The sequence below is a fragment of the Podarcis vaucheri genome (assembly GCF_965113315.1).
Source record: "Podarcis vaucheri genome assembly, chromosome: 3".
Classification (NCBI taxonomy): Eukaryota; Metazoa; Chordata; class Lepidosauria; order Squamata; family Lacertidae; genus Podarcis; species Podarcis vaucheri.
The window spans coordinates 55,298,329-55,326,166 of NC_138761.1; the positions used below are offsets into that span (position 1 = coordinate 55,298,329).

General features: G+C 42.7%; 4 protein-coding genes across 14 annotated transcripts in view; 3 read left to right on the forward strand and 1 right to left on the reverse strand.

The window, feature by feature from the left end:
* The first annotated feature begins 1,841 nt into the window (after window positions 1-1,841).
* On the forward strand, window positions 1,842-6,019 carry LOC309528095 (proto-oncogene Mas-like). Of its 6 annotated transcripts, none has more exons than XM_082215338.1 (4): window positions 1,842-1,954; window positions 3,580-3,662; window positions 4,350-4,406; window positions 4,950-6,019. In XM_082215338.1, the coding sequence occupies exon 4, from the start codon at window positions 4,981-4,983 to the stop codon at window positions 5,944-5,946; it is 966 nt and encodes a 321-aa protein (XP_082071464.1). In that variant the 5' UTR covers window positions 1,842-1,954; window positions 3,580-3,662; window positions 4,350-4,406; window positions 4,950-4,980; the 3' UTR covers window positions 5,947-6,019. The 6 variants fall into 6 exon arrangements, with proteins under 6 accessions (XP_082071464.1, XP_082071467.1, XP_082071463.1 ...); XM_082215341.1 differs by having other exon boundaries at window positions 4,953-6,019; XM_082215337.1 differs by lacking the exon at window positions 4,350-4,406.
* PNLDC1 (PARN like ribonuclease domain containing exonuclease 1) overlaps window positions 5,433-27,838 on the reverse strand; it is a 56,774-nt gene continuing 34,368 nt past the window's right edge. The window contains exons 20-21 of one of the 2 annotated variants that reach the window (XR_014217488.1): window positions 11,132-11,197; window positions 5,433-5,536 (exon numbers count right to left, since the gene is read on the reverse strand). The gene's annotated coding sequence lies outside the window, so the exon portion shown is untranslated. Of the gene's footprint in view, window positions 5,537-10,287; window positions 11,198-27,838 lie in introns of those variants that run through there. The other variant, XR_014217489.1, reaches the window with a different exon arrangement.
* Window positions 9,405-21,690, forward strand: LOC309528093 (proto-oncogene Mas-like). Of its 2 annotated transcripts, XM_082215334.1 has the most exons (4): window positions 9,405-9,472; window positions 13,239-13,351; window positions 15,074-15,178; window positions 20,592-21,690. In XM_082215334.1, exon 4 carries the CDS (start codon window positions 20,605-20,607, stop codon window positions 21,574-21,576), a length of 972 nt encoding a protein of 323 aa, XP_082071460.1. In that variant the 5' UTR covers window positions 9,405-9,472; window positions 13,239-13,351; window positions 15,074-15,178; window positions 20,592-20,604; the 3' UTR covers window positions 21,577-21,690. The 2 variants fall into 2 exon arrangements, with proteins under 2 accessions (XP_082071460.1, XP_082071459.1); XM_082215333.1 differs by lacking the exons at window positions 9,405-9,472; window positions 13,239-13,351 and having other exon boundaries at window positions 15,039-15,178.
* LOC309528096 (mas-related G-protein coupled receptor member A8-like) lies at window positions 23,171-27,749 on the forward strand. 4 transcript variants are annotated; one of them, XM_082215345.1, is made up of 3 exons: window positions 23,173-23,344; window positions 24,908-25,130; window positions 26,666-27,749. In XM_082215345.1, the coding sequence occupies exon 3, from the start codon at window positions 26,679-26,681 to the stop codon at window positions 27,642-27,644; it is 966 nt and encodes a 321-aa protein (XP_082071471.1). In that variant the 5' UTR covers window positions 23,173-23,344; window positions 24,908-25,130; window positions 26,666-26,678; the 3' UTR covers window positions 27,645-27,749. The 4 variants fall into 4 exon arrangements, with proteins under 4 accessions (XP_082071469.1, XP_082071471.1, XP_082071470.1 ...); XM_082215344.1 differs by having other exon boundaries at window positions 23,173-23,313; XM_082215343.1 differs by lacking the exon at window positions 24,908-25,130 and having other exon boundaries at window positions 23,171-23,313.

Sequence of the window (27,838 nt, forward strand, 5' to 3'; positions counted from 1 at the left end):
GAGAGATGTGGATGCTATACTATACTACACTGGAATGTTTACCATAAATGCTTCTTTGCTCATCCTTAATTTTCCTGCCTCACTTGCTATCTTCTCCTGCCACACCCTCTGAGAACCACTGCTCTAGGGCAAGAATGAGTAGCCTGTAGCATTCTAGAAGTTGTGGGACTCCCAACTCCCATCAGCCCCAGTCAGCACAGCCAATGATCAGGGATTATAGGAGTTGTTACCCAACATCTGGAGGGCCATAGGTGCCACACTCCTACTCTAAAATATATGTATTAAGAAAGCATATTTACCCCATTCTTACTTTATCATTACAATTATTACCAAGTTAAACCTATTTTCTACTTCCTTTGAAATGTATTTAGTCTAAAAAAGACAATTCCTTTTGCAATGAGCTGATTTTTGAAGTGTTGCCCTTTGAAAGTACTTGCTTTAATCAGTAAGGAATGAAGAGTGGAGAAAGTGGTCTGACTTTTCAAAGAAGCAAATGTTGCTTCCCTGTTTTCTCAGTATATAATATCCCATATTCCTGCAAGACTGTCTATAAGTTATGTCCCTTTAAACCACTTTGTGGGAATGGGCTGGAGCAGGGGCGTAGCGTGGGGGGTGCAGGGGGGGCCGGCCGCACCGGGCGCAACATCTGGGGGGTTAGGGTTAGGGTGCGCAAATCCACGGGTTAGGGGGCGCAAATTACTTGCCTTGCCCCGGGCGCTGACAACCCACGCTACGCCACTGGGCTGGAGTGGTACTAATACAAAATTGGAGAGCAAGTGGGAAGTTCTGTTTATCTTGCATAAAGGCATAATTGCAAGAGTCTATAGCCTTTGTTTAAACTTGGATCAGAACCAGGATACATATATGAGACAATGGGCATGAGATTTGGATCAAAGAGTAACCAGGAAACAATAGAACTGGATTTGAAACAACTTCTATTCTAATATAATTACAGCAGAACTATTTTAAAAACCTATCAGTGAAGCCTCTGGTGCACAGACAGCATCTTTCCACTCACTGCTGAAACCCTCAGTACTTTCCCTGGCTGCTTTAACCTTCTCCATGTTAGAAATGTAACAACAGGGGTCATTCAGTTTGTAATCTAAGGATTAATTCTGTTTTCAGTAAGCCAACTAGGCAAGAGGGAGGTGTTTGGAGGTGCTGCTTAGCAACCAGGTTGGGTGGCATGATGCTTACTGATGTACTGCCATGCTCTAATTGATTGTGCATTTCTGATATAGTTTCCCCCCTGTATTTGAACTTATATGTCTTCCTGTTATGAACAAAGTTTGAATTCAGAAGAAGATGATGTCTCTGTTTATTTCTCCTTGTATTATATACTGTTTTCGTCAAGTTTCCCTCAGTAAAGTGTTATCAGTTTCTTTTCTCTTTGGACTCCGTCTTCATTATTACCTACCTGCATTTATTACCTTTTTATATATAATGGAAGCTGCCCAGAGTGGTTGGGGAAACCCAGTCAGATAGGTGGGGTATAAGTAAAAAATGAAATCCGGAAATCTGGTAGGAACTGTTTATCCCCCTGCAGAGAGCCATGTGTGTGTTTGAATTTTGTTTGTGTGTTTTCCCCCTAACTTACCTCTTCTGAAATAAACTACAGCTTTTTAAAAAATCATAAAATTATTTTTAAACTGTTGAGGAAGAGAAATTACACTGACATAGAATACAGTGAAGAGCATGGGCCCCACAAATGAAATTCTGCTCCTGGGCCTCTGCAAGTCTCAAAAAAGCCATGTCTGAGGGTGATAAAATTGTGGATGTTTCCACACTCCAGAAAACAGTTGATGTGAGGTCATAAGATTCTTACATTCCATTTATTACATAGGAACACATCACCACAGTGCTGTGGTTCATACTTTTGCAGTAGTAAGCTCCTGAGAAGAGTAAAAGAGTGGACCCCTAAAGTTGAAAAGACAACTGGAGGTTAACTATAATGGTAGCATTTATTTGTTTATCTTGAAGCTCATTATGTTATGCTTGTTGGTGTTTTAAAATGTTTTTAATGCTTTAACTATGCTTATATTTTATTTATCATTTTCATTAGTCACATCATTACATGTCTTTAACAAATGTCCTGGGAATTTGCTAGACTGAATTTGATATTTTTTTTTCCTTCCTAAGAACCTTCAGTCATAACCATGGTGTTGAGTAGATCACTGTACACCTTTTGTACATGCACCTTTTGTACTGTGGTGAGGCCTGGGTACAGTTGTGGCAGCATCAGAGGAGAAAGCAATTGTACAGATGGAATTACATTTCCATCCAACACCTGCCCCTGACATCTTCTCTCCAGAAGATGCAATTGTGTTACATTACCTTGGAGTCAAACTCCCACAATCTGGAAACATAGTGGGAACTCCACAGATGAAAAGAAAATTCGCTTCTGCTCAAACCCCAAAGAAGGATCCCCTCCAACCAGAAGTCCTTGTGCCACAAGAGCTGCTGGACAACCCTTGCAACCATATTCCTCAGATTCCAACAACTCCGTTTCAGAACTTGTGACAGAGTCAAGGTACTCCTAAAATTTCCAGAGCCAACATGTGAAAAATTACCCAGGCAAGGAGCTAAGCACTCTGTCTGGGCAGCCACTTTTATAAACCTTCAGTGAGTTCCAGATCTTTGCTGGATCAACAGATCAGCCTACTCTATTTGGATGACTGCGTCTAGTTGAAAATGTTGCCTTCTTTCTTGCCTTTTGTGGCGATCACACAGGGTCCCCGGACGTTTGACGGTCTATTGATCCCTGTGCCACCACTGTGATTGCCTCTTCGCTGCCACCAACCCGTTAATGTTAACATTAACAAATAATCAAGTTTATTGTTTAGCATGAACAAGTTTAAGGTTTCAGTTAATTTTTCTTGTCAGTTTCTTAATCTTAGTTCCTTAACTGTCCTATACGTTCCTAACAACTTCAAACTGATTATCCCAACTATCTGACTCCACCTAACAGTTCCTCTCACTCCCTCACAACACAGCTCGACCAACCCACAGACTTATCCTCCCTCTTCCTTCACCAACTCCCAACTCTCAACTGACTTCCACACAAGACAGACTCTAACTCCTCCTATCAGTTTCTCTCTGGCCAATCACATCACACTCATTTAACTCTTTCCTTATGACCCACCTAGGAGGCAAACGCCACACCTGCTAGTCCTGTTTGAGAACTTTGCCTAGGAACCAGATAATGCCTTGTATCCTACTAGTGGGGCTTTCACCACATTCAACTGGCTTCTTCATAATAGGCATGCACTTTGCCAAGTGACTCCCTGGGACGGAGTTTGCTTGATACAGGCCTTGCAGGTAGTTCAGAGGACAAGGCCTGGTCTATACATGCAGCACTGTGAGATGATAAAGTCCTGAGACAACCGACTGCGCCACAAAAGATTGCTGCGGAGGTGGCAGAAGTCAAGATATGGGGCCCTTAGCAGGAAAAGCCTATAACCAATTGCTGTCACTAGTAAACCCATCTTGGCTGCACAAATTGAAAGGCGTGTCAGAGCCCAAGGCTCTTAAGGCACTTTCAGGACTGGCTTCTTTGAAACCTGGTAACTCTCATTTCAGATGAAACAGAAAGCTGTGCTGAACTGGAAATGCCTGGGTTGGACTGCTGCACATTGAAGAGAGGAGAGCTGCATGAGCAAAAGGTGTGTGCACACCTAAGCTTATTAAGAGAGGAATGATGGTCTGAACTGGGATATTTTGCACATTTAGATATCCTGAATTAACTGCATGAAACTGAAGTTTGGATCATGGGAGTTAGCCAAATGGCATCATGTACGTATGTGTGTGTGTGTGTGTAATTATGAGGAAATTGCATACCCTGTCACTCACTTCATTAAAAAAAACCTGAGGGTGTGATTGTTCTAAAATGAGTTCGTTCTTGCGAGTTGCTCAATATGTTTCCAGTGCAAGGTAGGCTGTATTTTCTTACCCGCAACAGCTAGATGACAGAGCACTGGTACTTGATAGAAACTGAACCACCATAAAGCCTCATTGCTATGTAAAGCAATATTGACTATTTGAATGCTTTTCTGCATATGAGTATATTTGGTACAAAACATTTCCTTGCAGAAGGGTTGTATAGCTGAAACATATTCAAATTTGACTCAAAATAAAAAAATTCCTTCCAGTAGCACCTTAGAAACCAACTAAGTTTGTTATTGGTATGAGCTTTCGTGTGCATGCACACAAAAGTTCATACCAATAACAAACTTAGTTGGTCTCTAAGGTGCTACTGGAAGGAATTTTTTTATTTTGTTTCAACTACGGCAGACCAACACGGCTACCTACCTGTAACTCAAATTTGACTGTTTCCTATTCATCTTTTGCAGATGACTTCTGGAAAAATCCAGTACTGACTGTAATTTCTGTCTGTACTGAGAAAACAGGTACAGAATCCTTCAAACATGTAGATCTGGGGTGCATTATCTTCTGGAGGTTGTGATATTTTAGGGGGAGTATCTGGATGGTTAATACCTGCTAGGGCTTACCATAGAAGCAGCGAAAGGCAACAGAAAATTGTGTAATGATAAAGCACCCCCGTGTCATCTAAATGAATGCAGAAAGCCCCTGTAGGATTTACTTATTGGTAGTCTTGAATTGGTTCTCAGCTACAGCAGCAGGAAGCAGGAAGCAGCCTAGGGAGGAAAATAAATTCCAGTTTAGCCTTTATTAACCAAAGCTTTGGAGAAGGAACTTGCAACCCACTCCAGTATTTTGCCATGAACACTCCATGCACAAAAGGAGAAGCTTTGAGAAGAAATTCCAAGGCCTGCTCTGGTTCATGGGGTCACGGAGAGTTGAGCACAACTAAGACGACTGAACGACGAACCAAAGCTTATGGGACTGGAATATTGTCTGTCAAGTGTTCTTGGATGTTTTCTACCTCTATCACTACATCTTACTAATGGCAAATTGTGTTTGATTTATAGCAGGTGAAGAATTGGTGGACACATTAAGGCCATGACAGATGCCATTGCTTTGTCTTCCCATACTGCTACAATCAATACAATTTATGCACAACTGGAGAACTGGGCAAAGAAGCAATATTTCTTGGAAACAATTATCATTTTATCTGTTCCAACTTGCATCTGGGGATTAATTGGGAATGGAGTTGACTTCTGGCTTCTTTGCTTCAGGATCAAGAGGACTAGGTTCTCAGTTTATATTCTCAATTTGACAGCTGCTGATCTTATTGTAAACATCTACTACATTATGGTTTTTATCACATTTTTGGCACAAATTTATGTCAATCTCTACTTTTCACATGTAATGGAGTTTATATATTTATTTGGATACAATACCAGCATCTACTTGGTAACAGCTCTCACTGCTGAAAGGTACCTCACTGTCTTCTTCCCAGTCTGGTATCAACGTCACAGGCTAAAGTACCTCTCCATCATTGTGTGTGCCGTGTTGTGGCTCTTGTCCTGCCTGGTGTCACTAGTGGCCTATATTTCCTGCTATCCAAGGTTCCTTTCATCTCACAACGGAGAGAGCGCAGATTGTACAGCTGCAACTATATTTGAAATTACAATAACTCTTCTGGTTTTCCAACCCATCATGCTTTTTTCTACCGCAGCTCTTTGTGTCAAAATGCAAAGAGAAGCCAAGCAAAGCGCTCCAGCAAGACTTGATATCACCATCACCATCTTAGCTGTTGTATTTCTTATCTTTTCTTTTACAATTAGAACTGTTGATGCCATCGCATATTGGTACCAAACACTAGATGCACCAGTCCCATTTCTACTTTCTCTGTTGTTTGATTCCATCAAGAGCAGCATCAACCCTTTCATATATCTTGCTGTTGGATGTTGGAAGAGAGCGAAGCCCATCCATATGTTTCTTGAGAGAGCTTTGAGTGGCAAAGCAGAGAGAACTCAAGAAGACCAAGAGGAGACTGAGAAGCATCCAGAGCCTCAAATGTGAACTGAAAAGGCTTCTAAGTCAAAGAATATAGACTGGCATTTCTGGTTCCTGAATAAATACATTATGACTTGTTCATTTTACTGTTTGTTACTTGTAGGCTACAATACTCACCTAGGGACCATGGAAAAGTCATATGCAGATGGGGTAACAGGGCCCTCAAATCACCAAAGAGGTGTATCTTTGCAGGATTAAGCTTCTACGAAATGCAGAAGTATGATCAAACAAGGTGGAAAAGAAAACTGGAGAGTAACCCTGGTGATACAGACAACTTTGTTTTGCTAAATAAATACTAGGCCTGTAATCCTCACTCGACATACCTGGAAGCCCCATTGAATTCAATAGGACTGACTTCTGAATAGACACAGTTGGGACTGAGCAGTAACCATGCCTTTTAGATAGGCATTGTGTCTATCTAAAAGGTATCGAAATGCCACAGCCCAGTTAGGGAATGGAGTTAAATAGTGAGCCTTGAACAACAACTTTGCTCTGTGTGCCAAGTTGACCAGGCTTAAGATATGCAGTCAGTGCCGGATTTACATATAAGCTAAACAAGTTATAGCTTAGGGCCCCACTCTCTTGAGGTCCCCCCAAAAAAATTAAAGGGGGAAAAAACTGGATGTACATTTCATTCTCATATATCACAAATAAAATAAAACCTACATACAACAACAGTGTTTTGTGTTGTGTAGGCTCCTATGATGTAAGTTACTTTAATAAAATACATATTTTGTTATGTGCAAATAGCTTTAGATGCCTATTAGGTCTATAAATTACCATATAGCATATATTCAACACAAAAAAACAGTGACAATTTGTTGTTGACAAAAGACAGCTGGACCTATAAAGGGCCCCGTTCCCTTCAGTAGCTTAGGGCCTCATCTAACCTAAATCCGGCCCTGTATGCAATTCAGGAACCCTTCTTTCCAAGAATACTAGGATGAACCACCAGACCACAAGCGGGGGTATATCATTGCAAGGGAATATAAGGACCAGACAAAAATGAAGGTTAAAATAGTGAATATATTACCCTACCTAGGTTGAGGGGAAGTTTGGTTTGGTGGAGTTCCCCCTCAGTGAAGAGGCAGAGGGAGGAGAGTAGCTGAGGGATTTATCACCTACTTCCGACAGTGTGGGATATGTATGGCACTGGGTCTCAGCTTACTATTCTGTAGCCCAATCCCTCAGCAGTATATTGTGGAATGGATTTTAATAGATAGGAACGAATATATTAATTGTAATTTACCCCTCCAGGCGCCCACATGTGTGGGCTGAACAAAGTCCCATTCTTAGCAGCAAAATTGAAGCTGGCTCCCCCTTTTCATTTACCTCACTTAACAAAGAAATCAGACAACAGATGGTGGAAGCAAGCTTAAAATAGGATTTACTTATTGGTAGTCTTGAATTGGTTCTCAGCTACAGCAGCAGTAAAAACTATGCAGGTAAACTACTTATATTTACAGTAGAAAGTCTCAGGCATGCGTTGGATCTGGAGCAAGTGAACATATGTCATCCTGCATGGCTGGTCAAAGAAATTGGGAAGCATTGAGAGAGGGCCTTTCGACCCTCTGGCAGCTATGTTATGGGCTGCTGCAGGGGACTATTTTCTCTTCAGTGCTATATAATATCTATATGAAGCTGTTGGGGGTGGTCATGAGGAGTTTTAGGGCAAGGTGCCATCAGTCTGCTGATGACACTCAGATCTATTTCTCCATAACATCTGAATCAGGAGGGGCCGTGCAATCCCTGAGCCACTTGGCTGGGCACACTGGTGAAATGGATGAGAAAAACAAGCGGAGCTTGCATCCTGGCAAGATGGAGACACTGTGGGTGTGTCTCAAAAACTGGTCAGCTGCCTACCCTGGATGGGGTTGCACTCCTCATGAAGGAGCTGCTTCTGGATCCAGCTGTCACTGGAGGCTCAGGTAGTCTCTGTGGCTAGAAGTACCTTTGACCAGTTGTGACTGGTTTGACAGCTATTACTGGACCAGGAAAGCCTTGTCACAGTAGTTCTTGAATTGGTTACTTCAAGGCTGGATTACTGCAATGTTCTGTATGTGGGTCTTCCCGTGTGCTTGATTTGGAACCTGCAGCTAGTGCAGAATGCTGCAGCACGATTGCTGACAGGAAAGGGCCTTGTCAGCATATAACACCTGTGCTCAGAGATCTGCACTGTTTGCCGATTTGCTACCAGTCCAGGTTACTGTTGGTATACGTTGGTAAAGGGACCCCTTACCATTAGGTCCAGTCGTGGATAACTCTGGGGTTGCAGCGCTCATCTCGCTTTACTGGCCAAGGGAGTCGGCATACAGCTTCCAGGTCATGTGGCCAGCATACTAAGCCGCTTCTGGCGAACCAAAGCAGCACACGGAAACACCGTTTACCTTCCCACCGGAGTGGTACCTATTTATCTATTTAGAAGGACACTGACAAACTGGAACGTGTCCAGAGGAGGGCAACCAAAATGGTCAAAGGCCTGGAAACGATGCCTTATGAGGAACGGCTAAGGGAGCTGGGCATGTTTAGCCTGGAGAAGAGGAGGTTAAGGGGTGATATGATAGCCATGTTCAAATATATAAAAGGATGTCACATAGAGGAGGAAGGTTGTTTTCTGCTGCTCCAGACAAGCGTACACGGAGCAATGGATCCAAACTACAAGAAAGAAGATTCCACCTAAACATTAGGAAGAACTTCCTGACAGTAAGAGCTGTTCGACAGTGGCATTTGCTGCCAAGGAGTGTGGTGGAGTCTCCTACTTTGGAGGTCTTTAAGCAGAGGCTTGACAACCATGTCAGGAGTGCTCTGATGGTGTTTCCTGCTTGGCAGGGGGTTGGACTCGATGGCCCTTGTGGTCTCTTCCAACTCTATGATTCTATGATTCTATGATCTACTTGCACTTTGACGTGCTTTCGAACTGCTAGGTGGGCAGGAGCTGGGACCAAGCAACGGGAGCTCACCCCGTCGCGGGGATTCGAACCGCCGACCTTCTGATTGGCAAGCCCTAGGCTCTGTGGTTTAACCCACAGCGCCACCTATGTCCCATATATACATATACATAGCCCTTAATAATTTAATCATTTGGGATCAGTTTACCTACAAGATCGCTTTTTCTTACATGTGCCACTTGACAGCTTTGATTGGTGGAATTGGCACCACTACAGGGGCCACATAATACCCTTCGTGCATTGGAACGAACTTGGTCATTTAGCATGGCAGGGCAGAAAGAGAACTGAAATAATAAATCAAGTCACACTACCCTATCTCTCCAGGTACAGGTCATATACCAAGGTAATCAAAGCAGTCTCTTTCCTTGATCTGAAGCCAGATTTAAATAAGTACAGAGAAGTATGTGAGTTTAATCCTATTGTGGCTGACAGTCACTATGAGGTCATGAAATTCTTGTATTCAGTTGTTACACAAGCAACACTTCATAATAGTGGCACTTGGTCACATCTTTGCAGAATTCTATTACTGTGAGAGGAAGATGTATGAGAAAAGAAGGTTGAAACGAAAATTGGAGTGCAACTATGTTAGTATTGACTTTTCTGCTTTGCAGCTGCTTACGTCAGTGTGATTCTCAACATCTATATCCATGTTAGTCTCATCAAGTCTGCTTAACAGGCTTTATAGGAACTTGCCAGAGATAATTTGGGGTACCTCTACTTACTTCTCCCAACAACATCCATTCAGTGATAAAATTGTGAAGCAGATCACTGCATAAAAGTATATGGCCACCCTTCATATTTTGTGATGGTTGCAAAGGAATGAAAAGGGGAAGAGGAGAGAAAAGGCAGAAATTCAGACAGCCACTTGCCTGTGAATATTTTTCTCCCCCTCCCCCAATATGGCAAAGGGTTAGTCATAAGAGGCTGTTGCAGGAAAAATAATAAAGAGTCTTGTGCTGCCTTAAAAACTAACAGGTTTATCATAGCAGAAACTCTCATGGTCTAGAGTTGACTTCATCAAATCTAAATTATGCCACAATATAAATCTTTAAGGCGCAACAAGACTCTTTGTTTTACTCTCTCTAAAAGCATTGACTTCTTATTCTCATTTGCTTGAGTATTACTCAGTCCAAGTCTGGCAAAGGGAGCAAAGAAATTCAGAGGGAAAGCCTCTCTTGACCTACAGGTCCCTAGACATCTATGCCCATCAGCCAGTTACTGGTAAGATCCTTATCCCATTCACTTAATTCCCTCCAGTTGCCAAAAATTGTGGGAGTAGAATCTAATAACAAGAACATCCTTGCCTGACAGGTGATCATTTGAAGTTTTCCTATGGCTATTACAAAATCTAGGTACCTTAATAGTAACTGTAAGTTATGTTTGATTTTGACAGGTTGAAAGAAGTAATGGCTTATATTGATAATGTGACACCAGAAGAAAGCACATCGTCTTCCAGCTCTGCTGGTGTAACCAAGAAACCCTTCAGACTTCCCAAGGAGCTTGGAACAATTTTTATTGCAACTACTCCAGTCAGCATCTTTGCATTCATAGCGAATGTAATTGTCTTTTGGCTTTTCTGCTACAAGATCAAACACACTAACTTAACCCCCTATTTTCTAAATCTTACTATTGCAAATATTCTGACAAGCTTCTGCAGTGCTGAAGTTGCTTTTTTATATTCTATAAATGTACGTCTATTTTCTCCAATTCAACGTCTAATCCAGATGCTCTATATATGTGCCTATGATACCAATTTATACATCTTTACAGCTCTCACTGCTGAAAGGTACATCACTGTCTATTTCCCAGTCTGGTGGCAACATCACCGGTCTGAGTATTTCTCAGTCATACTGTGTGTGATTTTATGGATGCTGTCTTGCAATCTGTCACTTCTGTACTTTTTTTTCTGCTTCCCAAAATTCTTCATAACCACTAAGGAATTTGAATTTCAATGTGGAACTTCAACTATAATATCCTTAATAACTGAGGTGGTTCTTGTCCCATCCAGCGTGTTGTTTTTCTCTTTGGCCATTTGGATCAGAACCCTAAGATTACAGCAAAAGCCTCGAGAAAGACTTGACATTACCATTGTGGCCATAGCAACAGTGATTCTTATCTTCAATGTCCCAACCAGAGCTACATTTACTTTTTCATTTTGGAAACTCTCAGTAGATATGGCTACACTGAAAATCATTACTGTGTTACTGGATTCAATCTGCTGCAGTGCCATTGCTATTGTGTACCTTATTGTTGGATGCTGGAAGAGGTGGGAAGCCTTAAAGTCCTTCCATATGTTACTTGAGGGAGCACTGGAGGATACAGAAAACATGCCAGAGTCAACCAAAACAGATGAGGTGCAAGCCTGAAAATATCTCTGGCATCGGAAGCCAACCCCCCCAACCCCCGCATCAGATGATTATAGAAAAACATGGACATTCTTTCACAAGTTCCAGAATAAATTTATTATGAATGTTTTGATGTTGTGTTCATTATTTCTAATGCACCCATCTAGGCCCTATACTAGGGCAATCTCCAGTCCAGATGGCTTCTTATGCAGAGCCAGTTGGTGGGCTGAGAGTCAAAATCAGAGGGCGGAGGTGACTGAGCCAACAAACACCGAGTTTGACATTTCTCAGTGTGGTCAATAAGCAGGGATCCTACAAAGGAAGCAAAAGTGCAGTCAAGGTAACTGAACAGCGGAAAAAGGCAAGCAGACAACCACTATGAAAAGGAGGTCAGATAGAATCAGAGAACTGTAGAGTTGGAAGGGACCACGAGGATCATACAGTCCACCCCCTGCAATGCAAGAATCTTTTGTTCAACGTGGGGCTTGAACCCATAACCATGAGATTAAGAGTCTCATGCTCTACCAACTGAGCTATCACAGCTTCATGAGGTGGATGGGCAATAGAAGAGGAAAGCGAGAAGCCAGGAAGCCCAGAGAAAAGAAGTGTGTTGGTGGATATATAAGTATATCTGGAATAACTGAGAACAGCATCCAGTACATACATCTCTGAGAAAAACCTTTGAAGCAAATGCTAGAGAAGTAGCCTGGTGTTGTCAACTGCTGAACGGAACATTTTGAAGTGCAAGAGCTCACTATGGTATCTCCCATAGGCTAACCATGCTGCCGCCAGATCTGTTCATATAAACATCTGCATGTACATATTTTCCCCAACTCATGCAATTTGTTTTATGTGCCTGAAACTTCTGGATTTCTGTATGCTTGCTTTTATATGACTTTTGTGTTTTTACTGTTGCTTTACTGGCTATAGGTTTGTGTTTTTGTTTTAATATTAGATAGATAGATAGATAGATAGATAGATAGATAGATAGATAGACAGACAGACAGACAGACAGACAGACATGACACCACTTAGAGATTTTCAAAATATTAGGCAGTACAGTTGACCCACAACATTGGGGGGGGGTTGCGTTCTGGGGGTTGCACATAAAACTAAAATTGTATATAGTTGAAACTACCCCAGAATTATCCCTGCATGAGCACCCCCAACCTTTCTGAAGCTGGAGGGCCGAGCAGGCTTTGCCTTCCCCACGAAGGTTCTGGTGAGATCTCATGGAGCCGTTCAAGATCTTGTGAGATCTCACAAGATCTCCCCAGAGCCAGCTTCCAGTTCCGCTCTGCCTTAATGGAACCAGACCCCATGACAGCAGGAGATCATTGGCAAAGGAAAAACAAGGATGATTGAGGGTAATTCTCCTTGCAAATCCCCCCCCCCCCGGGGATGGGGGGAATGGGCTTCACTCGCAGTTTGTCTCAGTACCTGGCTCTTGCTCTGACATGAAATGCGGGGAGCAGGGAGGCGCTGAGTGCAAAATCACTTTGCCTGGTGAAAACCCTCCAATGCTGCCATTAAGAAGCAGAGGTTCTCCTGTTCATTAGAACTTAATTGGACTAAAGTACAGGAACATGCTAGAAGAGATCACAAACTGTGGAACAAAACCAACTGCAAGGACTTTAAGGTTTGAACTCGAGATAAGACTTCATTAGGTGTAAAAGATGTGGGGAGGGGAGCCTATAGTTTATTTATTTAACGTTCTCTACATTTATGATTTGACAACCTCCTCTGAATGTTAGTTCACATTATATTTGTAGAAGCAAGGATGGAAGAAACTGGATTATACATATGGAATATAACATTAAATGGAACTGTGTGTATTTAAAAAAAGGAAAAAGGGAGGGAGGTTCTATTTTGCAAAAGGTTTACAATGGAAACTTAGAGCTGACTCTTCCTCACCCTTTATTATTTATGGAGTGACTTGGAATTTATTTATAAGAGGACTTGGAATTTAATTTAATTGGAAGTATAATTGCTCATATATCCTCAGTTGGACAGAAGGATGAAAGGAGTCTGCAAACTGCCAAGGAATTGATAAGGTTCATTATTGAGTCATCTGCAGTTCGACAGACCACTCTTCTTCCCAGGCTGAGAGGAAAAATGGTGAGAACAGGTTATTTATTGGGACAGAGTGACTTTTGCAGCTGTTGTTAAAGTTGCAAACCAACGAAGCACGGGACGGAGCGATGGAGAAATTTCTGGAACAACAATGGGATATCAGCTCCGTCCAAGGCATGACAGATAACAGCAACAAACGGGGGTGGGTGGGGAGAAGAGAGACATAACATCTTACAAGGACAGGAAGAAACACAATGGACAGAACAATTGCCACACACAGGAAGAACAAGGATATAGTTTGAGTTCCTCGCTTGCAGTTTTATAAATCATTTAATGTGTCAACATGAATAGAAGTTATTAATACTGCAGTTGTTGTATAAGGGATTGTTATTATGAGCAGAATGTAATGGACATTAATAAGATTTTGAATGCAGAATTAAAGCAAATTATCAAGCCAAATTATCTAAATTATCAGTATTTGAACAATTGGTAATAATAATTGTATTATAAATTGGTATTCTTATAATGAGGCTATTATTGAATTGTAATTGAAAATAAAAATGTACACACACACACACACACACACACTCCCCAGAGCCTGTAGGAAGGCTTCCCAGAATCTGGTTAGCAAGGTGGAGAACTTAAAAGCTCCTTCTGTGGTGGGAAAACCAGGCGCAGAGAGAGCTTTTAAGCTCTCAACCTTGCTTACCATGCTCTGGGAGACTCTCTTGCAGGCCCTGGAAGTTCTCACAAGATTTCACAAAGCTGTCCAAGATCTTGCCAGAGGCTCCCAGAGCTCATTATACGCAGCCCTTCCTCATATGCCCCTTCCATGGGAGGTTTGGAAGGTGGCAAGAAGATATCAGGCCTTTTTCAGTGATGGTCCCTGCATGGGAAATGCTCTGCCTGGGAAAGCACACCTGAAACCATTCTTATCTAGTTCTAGGTTCCAGGCAAAGACTTTCTCCCCCACTCCCAGGCTTTTGGACCTTAATTTAAAGAATATTGTGGCCTTTTTAGTTGGGCAGGGCTTGTAACCCTGACTAGGTCTCTGAGCTAGGGCTAAGGACAAATGCTCCACGATGCATCGTTCGCCTGCCTTCAGCTGTGGCTGAGCAGTTAGAGAATTTCCATGTGCAATATGTGGACCGTAAGAAAGTTGTTTCCTTTCCCTTGGTGGAAATGGAAGCCTTCAAAACTTTTTTAGAAACCATGCAAGGAGTGGCTCCAGACCCACTTTCCGGTATCTCTCCACCATTCAGGAACGGAACCAGTCCAGACTGCTGAAGAGCTTACGATGACTGATGATATGAAAAGATCTCCAGAGGACTGAGATAACAAATGAGGCAGAGGCGCTGGCTTCTCCAGTGGATGGGGGTGTGTGGCTGGTGTGACATTATGAAATGTGGTGAGGAGCCGGGGTGGGGCCAAACACCCCGGCCCCCTCAAAATACACATTTGGGGGGCTCAAACTGCCTTGGCTCCTAGGAATTGGTGCCTATGAAAAGGGGTAACTGTTCTGTAAACTGCCCTGAGACCTCCAGGTATAGGGCGGTATATAAATTCGATAAATAAATAAATATAAATAAATAAATAAATAAATACTCTCTCTCCAGGTACACGTCATCTACCAGGGAAATCAAAGCAGTCTCCTTCCCTTCATTTGAAGCTATATGTATATAGGTACAAGGTGATATCGCACCTGACAGTAGTTGTGAGGTCATGAGATTCTAGTATTCAGTTTGTTACATAAGTCACACTTCATAGGAGTGGAACTGGTCATATTATGCAGAAGCGTGGTCAAAGAAGTTTGAAATGAAAATTGGAGTACAATCACATTAGTACTGACTCTTCTGTCTTGCTACTGCTTACGTGAGTTTGATTTTTAAACACCCACATTGCTGCTAGTTCCCCTCATCATCTATCTGTTTAGCTGTTTAGCAGGCCTTGTAGGAACCTGCAGAATTAATTCTGACTGTATGTGGTCTATTTCTCCAAAGAGAAATAGTGATCAGATCTTTAAGCAGTTTACTGCATAAATAATATATACCTAGACTTTGTACTTTTGTGATGGGTAGGAATGGCAGAGGGGCAATGAGAAAAGGCAGAAAATCTTATATCTGTTATCGCCAAAAAAAAAAAAAAATCCTGAAGGAAAAGTTACGAGATTATGTTCTGTTATGCTACTGAAACTTTATTTTCCCCATAACAAAAATATTAAAATTAAAATTCTAGTTGCTGCTAACGAGGGAGAAGGGGTGAAGGCGAAACTTTTATTATTGACCTATTAAACTGCATTTTTGTTGGAATCCATTTTGCTCAGGCAATATATGAAAGGCCTCCAAGTGGAGTTAGCTTGTTTTTGCAACCGCTCAGCATTTCGTTGAAGTCAGCAGTTGCTAATTTTAAAATACATATACAGTGGTAAAGGTAAAGGTACCCCTGCCCGAACGGGCCAGTCTTGACAGACTCTGGGGTTTGTGCGCCCATCTCACATCTATAGGCCGGGGGCCAGCGCTGTCCGGAGACACTTCCGGGTCACGTGGCCAGCGTGACAAAGCTGCATCTGGCGAGCCAGCGCAGCACACGGAACGCCGTTTACCTTCCCGCTGGTAAGCGGTACCTATTTATCTACTTGCACCCGGGGGTGCTTTCGAACTGCTAGGTGGGCAGGCGCTGGGACCGAGCAGCGGGAGCGCACCCCGCCGCGGGGATTCGAACTGCCGACCTTTCGATCGGCAAGCCCTAGGTGCTGAGGCTTTAACCCACAGCGCCACCCGCGTCCCGTCATATACAGTGGTACCTCATGTTAACTACTTAATTCATTCCGGAGGTCCGTACTTAACCTGAAACTGTTCTTAACCTGAAGCACCACTTTAGCTAATGGGGCCTCCTGCTGCCACTGCGCCACCGGAGCACAATTTCTGTTCTCATCCTGAAGCAAAGTTCTTAACCTGAGGTAATATTACTGGGTTAGCGGAGTCTGTAACCTGAAGGGTATGTAACCTGAAGCGTATGTAACCCGAGGTAGCACTGTACCTTAAAATGCCTTACTGCGGCTGCTGTGAGTGTGGAGGAAGCAACTGTCCCATCCCTAGGCCGGATGGGAAAAGGCCTAGCATTAGGGAGCGGGGCCCACACTTGCTTCAGGTTGTGGCGGATGTTCTCCTGGAGACACCTAGTTTGGTTGTCCTAGGGGATTTTAACACCCATGCTGACACAACCTTACAAGGGGCCGCTCGGGACTTCATGGAAAGCATGGCTTCCATGGGGCTGTCCCTGAATAAGTCTGGCCCAACTCATAACCGCGGACATGCCTTGGACCTGGTGTTCACCTCTATGGATGTTAGTGATCTGACACTAAGTAAAAGCAAAACTAAAGAAGTGCCATGGTCAGATCACTTCCTGGTGCATCTGGACTTCTCCACGACCCTTCCCCTCTGCAGGGAGGTGTGACCGATTCAGATGGTCCGCCCCCGCCACTTAATGGACTCAAATGGTTTCCAGAGCATGTAGGGTATGTTTTATCCCATGTTGATGGCCTTTCAGCTGATTCCCTGGTGGTCCGCTGGAATGCGGAGTTAACCAGGGCTATTGACTGTTTGGCTCCGAAGCGCCCTCTCCGATTACATGGAGCCCGGACAGCCCCGTGGTTTTCCCTGGAGCTGAGGGTGATGAAACAATTGCTGAGACGGCTAGAGCACCGGTGGCGGAAAACTCATTCTGTTTTGTTTTTTTAAACCTTACAAAAAGGAGAAAAGAAAAGAAAGAAGAAAAAAGAAGAAAAAGAAAAAAACAATACAGTACAATATATAAACAATACACAACACAATATTAGCACATTAAACAAAACGAAAGCAAAAACAATTCAAAAAACACACATCATACCATCTCAATATCCTCTCTTTCATTCCCTTGTTTCATCGACCTCCTCTCACCTCCCTTTTTGTATTCCATTTCTATTATTTCAGCAAATCCTTTCCATCTTTCTCTATTTTCTGTCATATGATTATCTTAACATATTTTAACCTTATTTTCCATTAATACTATAATACTTATTTATGCTTAATTCCTTAAAACATTTCTACTAAAGCCGTATTTCTACTAAAGCCCTTCCAACATTTTTCTAACACTCATTAATTTTACATTATTTCCATATATAGATTTTAAACTTTTTCCAATATTCTTCCACCGTCTCTTCTCCCTGGTCTCGGATTCTGCCAGTCATTTCCGTCAATTCCATATAGTCCATCAACCTGGTGATCTTCTGTCCAAGGCTCTTAACTCTTTTCCAAGTCCCTTCTGCAGGTCTTCTTCATATTTATACATGCACTTTGCTTTGTCTTCTCCTGATCTTGTTCTTATTTTCCTTCCTTTGATGCTGAAAAGTAGATCTCAGGGAAATTCCCACCTAGCAATGTTTTTATTCCTTCTCGACAAGTCAGCCAAATCTCCATAGTTAAAACTAAAATTCAAAACATATTTCCAGTCATATTTCAAAGTTCCTCCAAGTCTGGCGGTCCCCACAACTCCAGTCTCCTCCTGACCCAAGTCCAGGTCCCAAAGGTCAATAAATCCCTGCGTGAAGGGATCTATCCAACTTTCCTTCTCCAGTCCAAGCGGGGCTCCAATCCTCAAAGTCTGACTTTCTCTAAATTCAGTCATAAAAGGCATCAACTTATAGTCATCAAATTGCATGTGTGAGGCTGGGGCTCTCTCCCTCTCCACTTGTGCTACTTTAGGTTCCACAACAACAACTTTCTCCCCCGCCTTCTCCTCAATTTGCCATGTCAAAGTAGATCCCTGTATCGATTCCTGAATAGTTTCTGTATTAATATTCACTTTTTGTTCCAAATTAGTCCCTTTTTGTTCCAAGTTATCAATTTTTATAATCATCAGATCCGTCTTCTTATGGAGCTGTTCCAGTGAGTCATTAATCTTACATAATGCAACCACAAAGGCTTCTTCTGTCAACATTCTTAACGGTCCAAGGTCAATCCCAGATTCTCACAGTCTTATCTTGCAGCTGGAAATTCCCCCAGCTCAGCTCATGTAACAATTTCAAAGGCTTCCTCTAGGGGGAAACAATTTCTATTTGTATCAATCCTTTTAAGCACAGTTCAAGCAATAAAGTTAGCTTCAATTTTCAATTACTTTTACTCCTTTTTAAACGCAGAAGGAGACAATGGAAACAATGTATTTCTCTTCTTTAACTTACTGTCAACAAACGATCTATTCAATGAGCATATCCAAAACTTCCATCTTACTAGCAGCCCGTTTCCAGGTTCAGAGCGGTGGTAATTTGACTTTCTTCACTCTCTCCTGCAGGCTTACGCGGTCTAAAATCCCCCCCCCCTTCATTCTGAATTGGACTGGAAACAGGTTAGAGCTCAATGTTGAGCCTACCAAGTGGCAATAACGATGGCGTAGAGGACTTTCTTTACCACCTCTATTGCATATGCAGAAAGTAGCAAAGTAGCAGCAGGAGACTCTTTCAGGTGGCTCGCAATTTAACAGAACCACCTTTGCCATCGGGGCCTAGAAAAGACCCCAATGTCTCCTGCAATGATTTTGCAAAGTTTCTTGCAGATAAAGTCTCTCAGTTTCGGAAAGAGGTAGACTCCACCATGGGAGCAGGGCCGGAGTGGGGAAGTGCTAGAGTCCTGTCTAGTCAAGTTGCATGGAATCAGTTCCAATCTGTTACCTCTGAGGATGTGAACATGCTGCTTAGGCAAGTGATGTTAGGATATTTCTGTTCCACCTTAAAAGGGAGCAGGCTTTGAGAGTCACAGAGTCTGCGTATTTCCTGTTCACAGGATGTTTATGTTTTCTATTGCTTTTGTTTTCTCTCTGTGTCTGGAGACACTGATGCAGGCAGTCATGTTTTTCTTTGTTCTGATCAACGCTGAATAAAACTTGTAAATAATGCTCTCCTGCGAGCAACTTCTGCTGTGAATTATCTGCTGATAGAGTGTGCATGAGCTCTGGAATGTGGCAAGCTATTTCTGGAAACTCATGTCACTAATTGCTGATACTGCGTGACAATGGGAGATAGATGGACCGTCTGGCAGCCGGCTTGGGGGCCATGATGGACTTTGTCTCCCTGGCAGTATCCCAACAAGTGAAACCGACCACCTGTCTCCATGATCCTTGCCCATCGTGGCTAATAAAAGCGAGCTGGGAAGGGCTGGGCAATGGGCTCTGTGGGGTGGTGAAAGCTTCCCTCTGTGAGGGAGCCTTCCCAGCCATGCTAAAAGAGGCGGTTATTAAACCGCTTCTTAAAAAAACATCTTTAGACCCGGCTAATATGGCCAACTATTGCCCAGTCTCAAATCTTCCATTTTTGGGCAAGGTGATTGGGCGGGTGGTTGCTGAACAACTCCAAGCAAGCCTGAAGGATGCAGACCATTTGGATCCCTTCCAATCGGGATTCAGACCTCATCATGGGACTGAAACTGCCTTGGTCACGCTGGTTGATGATCTCCGGTGGGCTAGGGACAAAGGTGAAAGCTGTTTCCTAGTTCTGCTGGATCTCTCAGCAGCCTTTGATACCATCAACCATAACATCCTTCTGACCATCTAGAGAAGCTGGGAGCACTGTTATACAGTGGTTCTGCTCCTTTCTCCTGGGCTGTATCCAGAAAGTGGTGATGGGGGATGAGTGTTCAGACCCCTGGGCTCTCACTTGTGGGGTCCCTCAGGGTTCCATCCTCTTCCCCATGCTTTTTAACATCTATATGGAGCTGCTGGGAGAGATCATCAGGGGAGAGGTCTGCATGATGCTAATGAAAGAGAGGAGGCGGACTTAGCATGGCTCTCCCGATCGGGGAAGGGGGCGGCTGCCGGGGACGGAGGGAGGCAAGAAGGAGCCATGTCTCTGACAAGGGAAGGCGGAATCAGCAACAGCAACAGCTATTTTCAAATTCTTACTTTGAGTATTCTACCATAGGATAGTGCTTTGTCCCACTTAAACTAAGCATTCATATGAATTCATCTCTGAATTTTCTAAGATTTTGCTTGAAAAAATTGCCCCCCCCAATTATATTAACTGAGTCACTTAAGTCACTCCTTACTCATATTTTTGCTAAACTAAAAAGTCCTGAACGCTGCAACCATTCCTCATTGGGGGGGGGGGGATGAATTCTGATATCTGCCTATTACAAGCAGCCAAACAAGGAAGAGCATAAATAAATTCAAAACTGGCAATTCTCTGCCAGATTTTGGGAAGTGGAATACTGAAAAACTCAATACCTTAATAATTACAAATTATATGTGATTTCTATAGGTTGAGAAGAAAAATGGAATACATTGATAATGTCATGATGGCAAAAGCAAACACCTTGTCTTCCCACACTGCTGGTGCACCCAAGAAAATGGTCAAATACATGGAGGCTTCATACTATTTCAGCTTAAATATGCTGATTATATCTGTTCCCATCTGCATTGGTGGATTAATAGCTAATGCAATTGTCTTGTACCTTTACTGCTGCAAGATCAACAAGCCAAAGTTAGGCCCATATTTTTTAAATGTGACCTTTGCAAATCTTATTATAATCTTGTGCAACCTTGAAGTGGCTGCTTTTTTTCTCGGAGACATGAAAACCCCTACAGTAGTCCAACGTGTAATGGAGATGCTTCATATTTTTGCATATGATACCACCTTATATATCTTCACAGCTCTCACCGCTGAAAGGTTTCTCACTGTCTATTTCCCAGTCTGGTGGCAACATCACCGGTTCAAAGATTTCTCTGTCTCAATGTGTGCGATTTTGTGGATGGTTTCTGGCCTGGAGTCACTTATGGCATATTTTTCCTGCTATCCAAGATATGAAACCATTAATGTTAACACTGCCATCTGTACAACTGCAAATATAGTGGAAGTCATCATGGAAGCCATCGTTTTTTCCCCCAGCTTGTTCTTCTTCACTTTGGCCATTTGGATCAGAAGTCGAAGACCACAGCAAAAGCCTCTAGCAAGACTTGACATCACCATTGTAGTCATAGCTATTCTGATTCTGATTCTCAGTGTCCCAACTAGAGTACTTCATGCTATTTCATATTGGGTGGAATCAATGAACTGGTATGTGTTGACGACCACTGCTCTGTTACTGGATACTTGTACCTGCAGCAGCATTCCTTTTGTATTCCTCATTGTTGGAAGCTGGAAGGGGCAGAAAGGCTTTGAACCCTTCTGTATGTTTCTTGATAGGGCTTTAAAGGATACTGAAGACACATCAGAGCCAACAGCAGCGGACCAGGAGCAGGCATGACAATATCCTTGGCCTCAGAAGTAATTTTTTTTAAAAAATAAAATGTACATGTTTTATGGAGAAAAAATGACATTCCTTCCAAGTTTCAGAATAAATTTATTTCAAATACTTTAAGGTTGTTCTTTACATTGATTCTAATACACCCACCTAGGTGTGGCACTAGGGCTACTTTCTCCTTTGGATGGCCAACTAGGCAGAGGCAGCAGGTGACCTGAAAATAGAGGACTATAGTCAAAACTAGAGGGCAAAGGTGACTGAGACACCAAAGACTGACAGTGATCACCATTTCTCAATGTGGTCATTTAGTAAAGGTCCTCAAGGGAGAGCAAAAGTGTGGACAAGACGATCAGACAGTTGAGAAGGGCAAGCAATCAATACAAAAAAGATGTTAGGAGTGGCAACAGAGGCTGAAAGTGAGGAGTCTGGAAGCCCAGAGGAAAGAAAGAGACCTCTTGGTGTTATCACTGCTGCAGGGATAAGATCTTAAGTACAAGTGCTCACCGTAACACTTCCATTGCCATGCTATGATCAGTTCTGCTCCTGTATCTATACACACATTTGCATGTATAGTGGAACCTTGGTTTTTGAAAGTAATCCATTCTGGAAGACCGTTCGACTTCCAAAACATTCAAAACTCGAAAACTGAATACGGAATCCTCAGTACAACAGGGAAACTCAAAATGGAAGCCACGTGGCATGTTCGGCTTCTGAAAATCATTCAAAAACCGAAGCAGTTACTTCTGGGTTTTCGGCGTTCAAAAGCCGAAACGTTTGACAACGGAGATGTTCGAAAACTGAAGTTCCACTGTAAATGTGTGTTGTCCATCCATATTCACGAAAAGGCTCATTTTGGAGAATTAGCAATACTACTCTTCAGATATTTGAGACTGTTAAAAACGTAAGGACATAAATTGAGCCTTCTGAATCAGGCCCACGCCCCATCTCGGCCCCTTCTCATGGAAGCCAGCCAGGTGCCTGGGAGAAGCCTTCAAGTTAAGGCATAAGCGCAACAGCATTCTCCCCTACTCGTTTCCAGCTAGTAGCCAGAGGCATAGTGTCTCTTAACAGTGAAGGGAGAACACAGGCAGGTAGCTAGGAGCCATGAATAGCCTTATCCTCCATTAATAGCCTTATCCAGCTGCAGCTTTAACTCACAGATTAACTCACACCACCTCCTTGGTCACTTCCATTGCCCTTTTCTGAACTGTTCCTGAACTGTGACCAATTCCACAATAACCTTTTTGAAGTGAACTGACTGAATTGTACACAGTATTGCAAATGCAGTCACACTATAGATTAGGATTGCCATGTTTCAAAAAGTGAAAATCCAGACACAAAAGTTGTTGAGCTTATTTTAATAAAATTCATCAAAATCTACACTACCAGCATGGCTATGTCCGGAAGATTCTGGACCTGTGGCAATCCTGCTATAGATTTGTATAAGTTTTTTAAGTAGTATCATGCTGATATAAATTGATTTAGAAGCAACACAAGCAGCTCTTTGGCTTGAAATGCCACTTGTGTAACAAACTGAATGTTGGAATCTCATGACCTCACAGCAATTGTTAGCCAAGGTGAGCATTAGCTCATCTGTGATATCATTCTGTATCCATTCCAACATTCAGTTTGTTACACTTCACAATAGTGAAGCAAGTCACAACTTTGTAGGAATGTTTTCTGTACAGAGCAGAAGTATGATCAAAGAAGGTTGAAATGAACATTGGAGTGCATCTACCGGTATTGTCTTTTCTGTCTTGCAGCTGCTTTTGTGAGCTTGATTCGTAACCATTACATTTTTGTTACTGCCATCATTACCTAACTAATTAACTTGCCAGACTTAATTCTGATTCTATGTGGCCTATTTATCCTGAGTATCCTGTCACTGACCAGATAGTTAAGCACAGGCATAGGCAAACTCGGCCCTCCAGATGTTTTGAGACTACAATTCCCATCATCCCTGACCACTGGTCCTGTTAAGCTAGGGATGGTGGGAGTTATAGTCCCAAAACTTCAGGAGGGCCGAGTTTGCCTATGCCTGGTTAAGCAGATCACTGCACAAATAATATGCCTCCAACTTTGCCCTTTTTTGTTGGTGGAAGTGGCAGAGGGGCAAAGAGAGGAAGATTTAAAAAGGCAGAAAAACTGATATCTGTTAGTCATTTGCCTATCAGCACTTCTCTCTGAAATTACAATGGGAAAGTCATAAGTCTCTTGAAGCAAAAACCCATCATAGCTATGTGCTTTGCTAAGATTGTTTAGTGGGGTGGAGCTCCCTCAGTCCACTTTGATTCCAATCCACGATGTAAGTCAGTTCTGAGAGAAGGTAAAGCCAGGATCACTCAGATGTCCTTTAGAGAAGCCTTCCTTGGTGACTTCCCAATGTTGTTTCACCATAACTCCCACCTTCACTAACCTTTGGCCATGTTTCCTGGGCCAATCTGAAGTTGGAGACCAACATCTGGGGACACCAGGTTGAGGAAGTTTCATGTAAAAGTATCTGTGCTAGCCATCATCCCATGCGACCAAATCTTCCATGGCCTCAATGCCAGTTGTTCCTGCCGATCCCAACAGCTTAACAACAGAAAAGGAATAGTAGTCACATGGACACATAACAGGCCTCTACTGCAGCAACAATAATGACTATGCATCCAACTGCTACATGAAGGCAACTACTCCAGAAATTGGAAAATGTCCTGGTCCAGTGGGGTTACTAGACCTTAGTACCATCTCTGATGGATTCTACAAGTGGTGTCCTCACTTTGAGATTCCATCCAATTGTGCCACCTTGTGCCCGAACAAGATTTGTCTGAGCAATATTTTGTGATTATCTTGGGATATGGGATCAATTGACCAGCAGAGGCCAAATTTGTACACTAGATTCTTGAAAAATATCTGCTATCCAATGGGTATGCAGAATGTCAGAAGCTGCTGGAATCTGTGGATGGATTAACGTCCAGAGAACTGAAGCAGGAAGTCCAATGTTTCTTGAACCATTACGAGAATAACAAAATCATGGTATTCTTTCTCTCTCAATTTGATTACAATAGTGCAGAAACCATATCTCTGTTAGTTGCTACCTATGATTGCACACATCAGTCCCCTCCCAACAGAATATCCAGAGCAAAACAGGTTATAAAAAAACATCCATGGTACACTATCCAGCATTTATCATTTGAAACACAAACACAATTTGAAACTCTGAAGAATTCTAAAAAAGTCAGTATCAAAACTACTGTTATAATATGTTAGATTATAGAGTCCTACAGCAGTCAGGATACAAACAGCAATCTAGATTGCTATGAAATAACACAACTTTTGAATTTCTTTCCAGTTCTATATACTCAGCCGCCTTGGAATTAACCATTTACAAAGAAAGAAGTAAAAAAGAATTAAGAATCTCAGGAAAAACAAAGCACCTAGTCCAAATTCCCCTCTAAATTTCTAAAGTCTTTGTTGAACAACTGGCTATCCTCTTCAAAATTATGTTAAATGAGTCACTTGAAATTTTGTAAAGGCCAGATCTGAGGCAGTAATCACAGTAATATCATACACAGGTAAATATCAAACAAATCCAAGCTTTTTCTGTCTAATTTCTCCTTCTTAATCAAGACTACTCATGAAATAGTGCTGCACTGCATTAATGAGCTGAGCTTCTGAGCACTTTGTGTTAATCTTTTTACATTACCTTTGGGGATGGGGATAATACACAACAGCGATTACTATGTGCCATGAGAATGCATTCTTTATACCAGGCAGCAGGGGGGTCTCTGACGCATGGGCCTTATTATCCCTGTCACAGTTCCCAATTTGGCCCACAAGGTCATTTCCCCTCAACCATGCCCACCGTCTCCATGCCTGAAGTCATATGTGACATCAAGTGTGGGCAAGTGGAAATGAGCCCTTAATGTGCTCTCAACAATTCTTTGGCAAGGAGTGGCTCACTATCAGCACCTGTTAGCTGGCCTACTAGTGCTTTCAACAGACAAACCTGAAGGACATGGTCTTCCCAGACAGGGATGGGGAATGTTTAAGCCTTCGCATTTTGTTTGACCACAGCTTCCATCAGCCCCAGCAAACATGGCCAATGATTAGGGGTGATTTGAGTTGAAATTCAGCAAGATCTGGAAGGCCATGTGCTCTCCCTCCCTGTTCTAGGGAATATCCATGGGGATGATATGTGCTAGACCAGGGGTCTGCAACCTTTAAGACAAAAAGAGCCACTTGGACCCATTTCCGAAGGAAAAAAAAACTGGGAGCTGCAAAACCATTGCGACATTTAAAACAAATATGTCTCCGGAGCCACGATCTGACAGCAGGCGGGAAGGTGACGTCGGGATGGTGTGTGACTAACGCCTGCACCGCCCCCATGCGACATCACAGCCAGTACAGCGCCCGCCACAGTGGGGAGTGTCGGGGCGCACAATGCACCTCCTCCCCTCGCTAGTATCCGCCCTGGAGCCGTGGCAAAGGTGTAAAAGAGCCACATGCGGCTCCGGAGCCACGGGTTGCAGACCCCTGTGCTAGACCTTTCTGTAGAAAGAGTGGGTGGAAGTCCACAACAGATTTTGTTGTAGCCAGACATTCTCATTACAGTGGTACCTCTGTTTACGAACTTAATCCATTCCAGAAGTCCGTTCTTAAACGGAAGCCGTTCTTAAACCGAGGTGCACTTTTCCTAATGAGGCCTCCTGCCGCTGGTGCCCTTCCACCGTTCAGCTTCTGTTCGTAAACCAAGGTAACGTTCGCAAACTGGGACACTACTTCCAATTTTGCGGAGTTCGTAAACTGAATAGTTCGTAAACGGCTGTTCTTAAACCAAGGTACCACTGTACCAAATCCAAATCCAAATCTTTATTACGGTCATAGACCAGCATAGACCAGTACCTCCAAATGGAGGCTCATACCCCTCTTTTACAATCCAGTACAAAGCAGCCAGACAAGCGAGATCACAAATTAGAACTGGGCTGTTCTCAGCTGAAACATAGGCAACTAGAATATTGACAGGCAGGTGGTCCTTTTCAAAATTTCCTACCTCTGTTACATAAATATCAGCACCTTAATAATTACAAGTTGTATTTGATTTCCACAGGTTGAGAAGGAAAATGGAAAAGATCAATAATGTCATGATGGCAAAGGCAAGCACCTTGTCTTCCCACACTACTGATGCATGCAAGAATACTGTCAAATACATGCAAACTTCATACTTCTACAGATTAAACGTGCTGGCTGTATCTATTCCCATCTGCATCGTTGGATTAACAGCTAATGCAATTGTCTTGTACCTTTACTGCTTCAAGATCAACAAGCCGAAGTTAGGCCCATATTTTTTGAGCGTGACCTTTGCAAACCTTATTGTAATCTTCTCCAACCTTGAAGTGGCTGCTTTTCTTCTCGCAGGAGTGGAAACATCTTTAGTGATTCAACATCTAATGGAGATACTTCATATATTTGCATATGACACCAATATATACACCGTAACATTTCTCACTGCTGACAGATTCCTCATTGTCTATTTCCCAGTCTGGTGGCAACATCGCCGGACCAAGCATTTCACGGTAATGATGTGTGTGATTTTGTGGTTCGTTTCTGGCCTAGAGTCACTGGTGGAATATTTTTCCTGCTATGCAACAGTCAGTACTTGGGCTTATAACACCTGTAGAACTGCAAGCGTGCTGGCACTCATCATAGAGGTCATTATTTTTTCCTCCTGCATTTTCTGTTTCTCTTTTGCCATTTGGATCAGAATGCAAAGATCACCGCAAAAGCATCGAGTAAGACTTGACATAACCATTGTGGCCATAGCAATTCTTATTCTTTCGCTTACTGTCCCAGTTAGACTTGTTAATATTATTTCACTTTGGGTAAGTGCAATAGATTATTATATGTTCACTAGCATTAGTCTGTTACTGGATTCTTGTACCTGCAGCACCATTCCTTTTGTATTCCTCATTGTTGGAAACTGGAAGAGGCAGAAAGGCTTTGAACCCTTCTATATGTTTCTTGAGAGGGCTTTAAAGGATACTGAAGACACATCAGAGCCAACAGCAGCGAACCAGGAGCAGGCATGACAATATCCTTGGCCTCAGAAGTAATTTCTTTTTTTTAAAAAAGTATGTTTTATGGAGAGAAAAACGACGTTCCTTCCAAGTTTCAGAATAAATTTATTTCAAATACTTTAAGGATGTTCTTTACATTGATTCTAACACACCCACCTAGGCATGGCACTAGGGCCTCTCTCTCCTTTGGGTGGCTACCTAGGCAG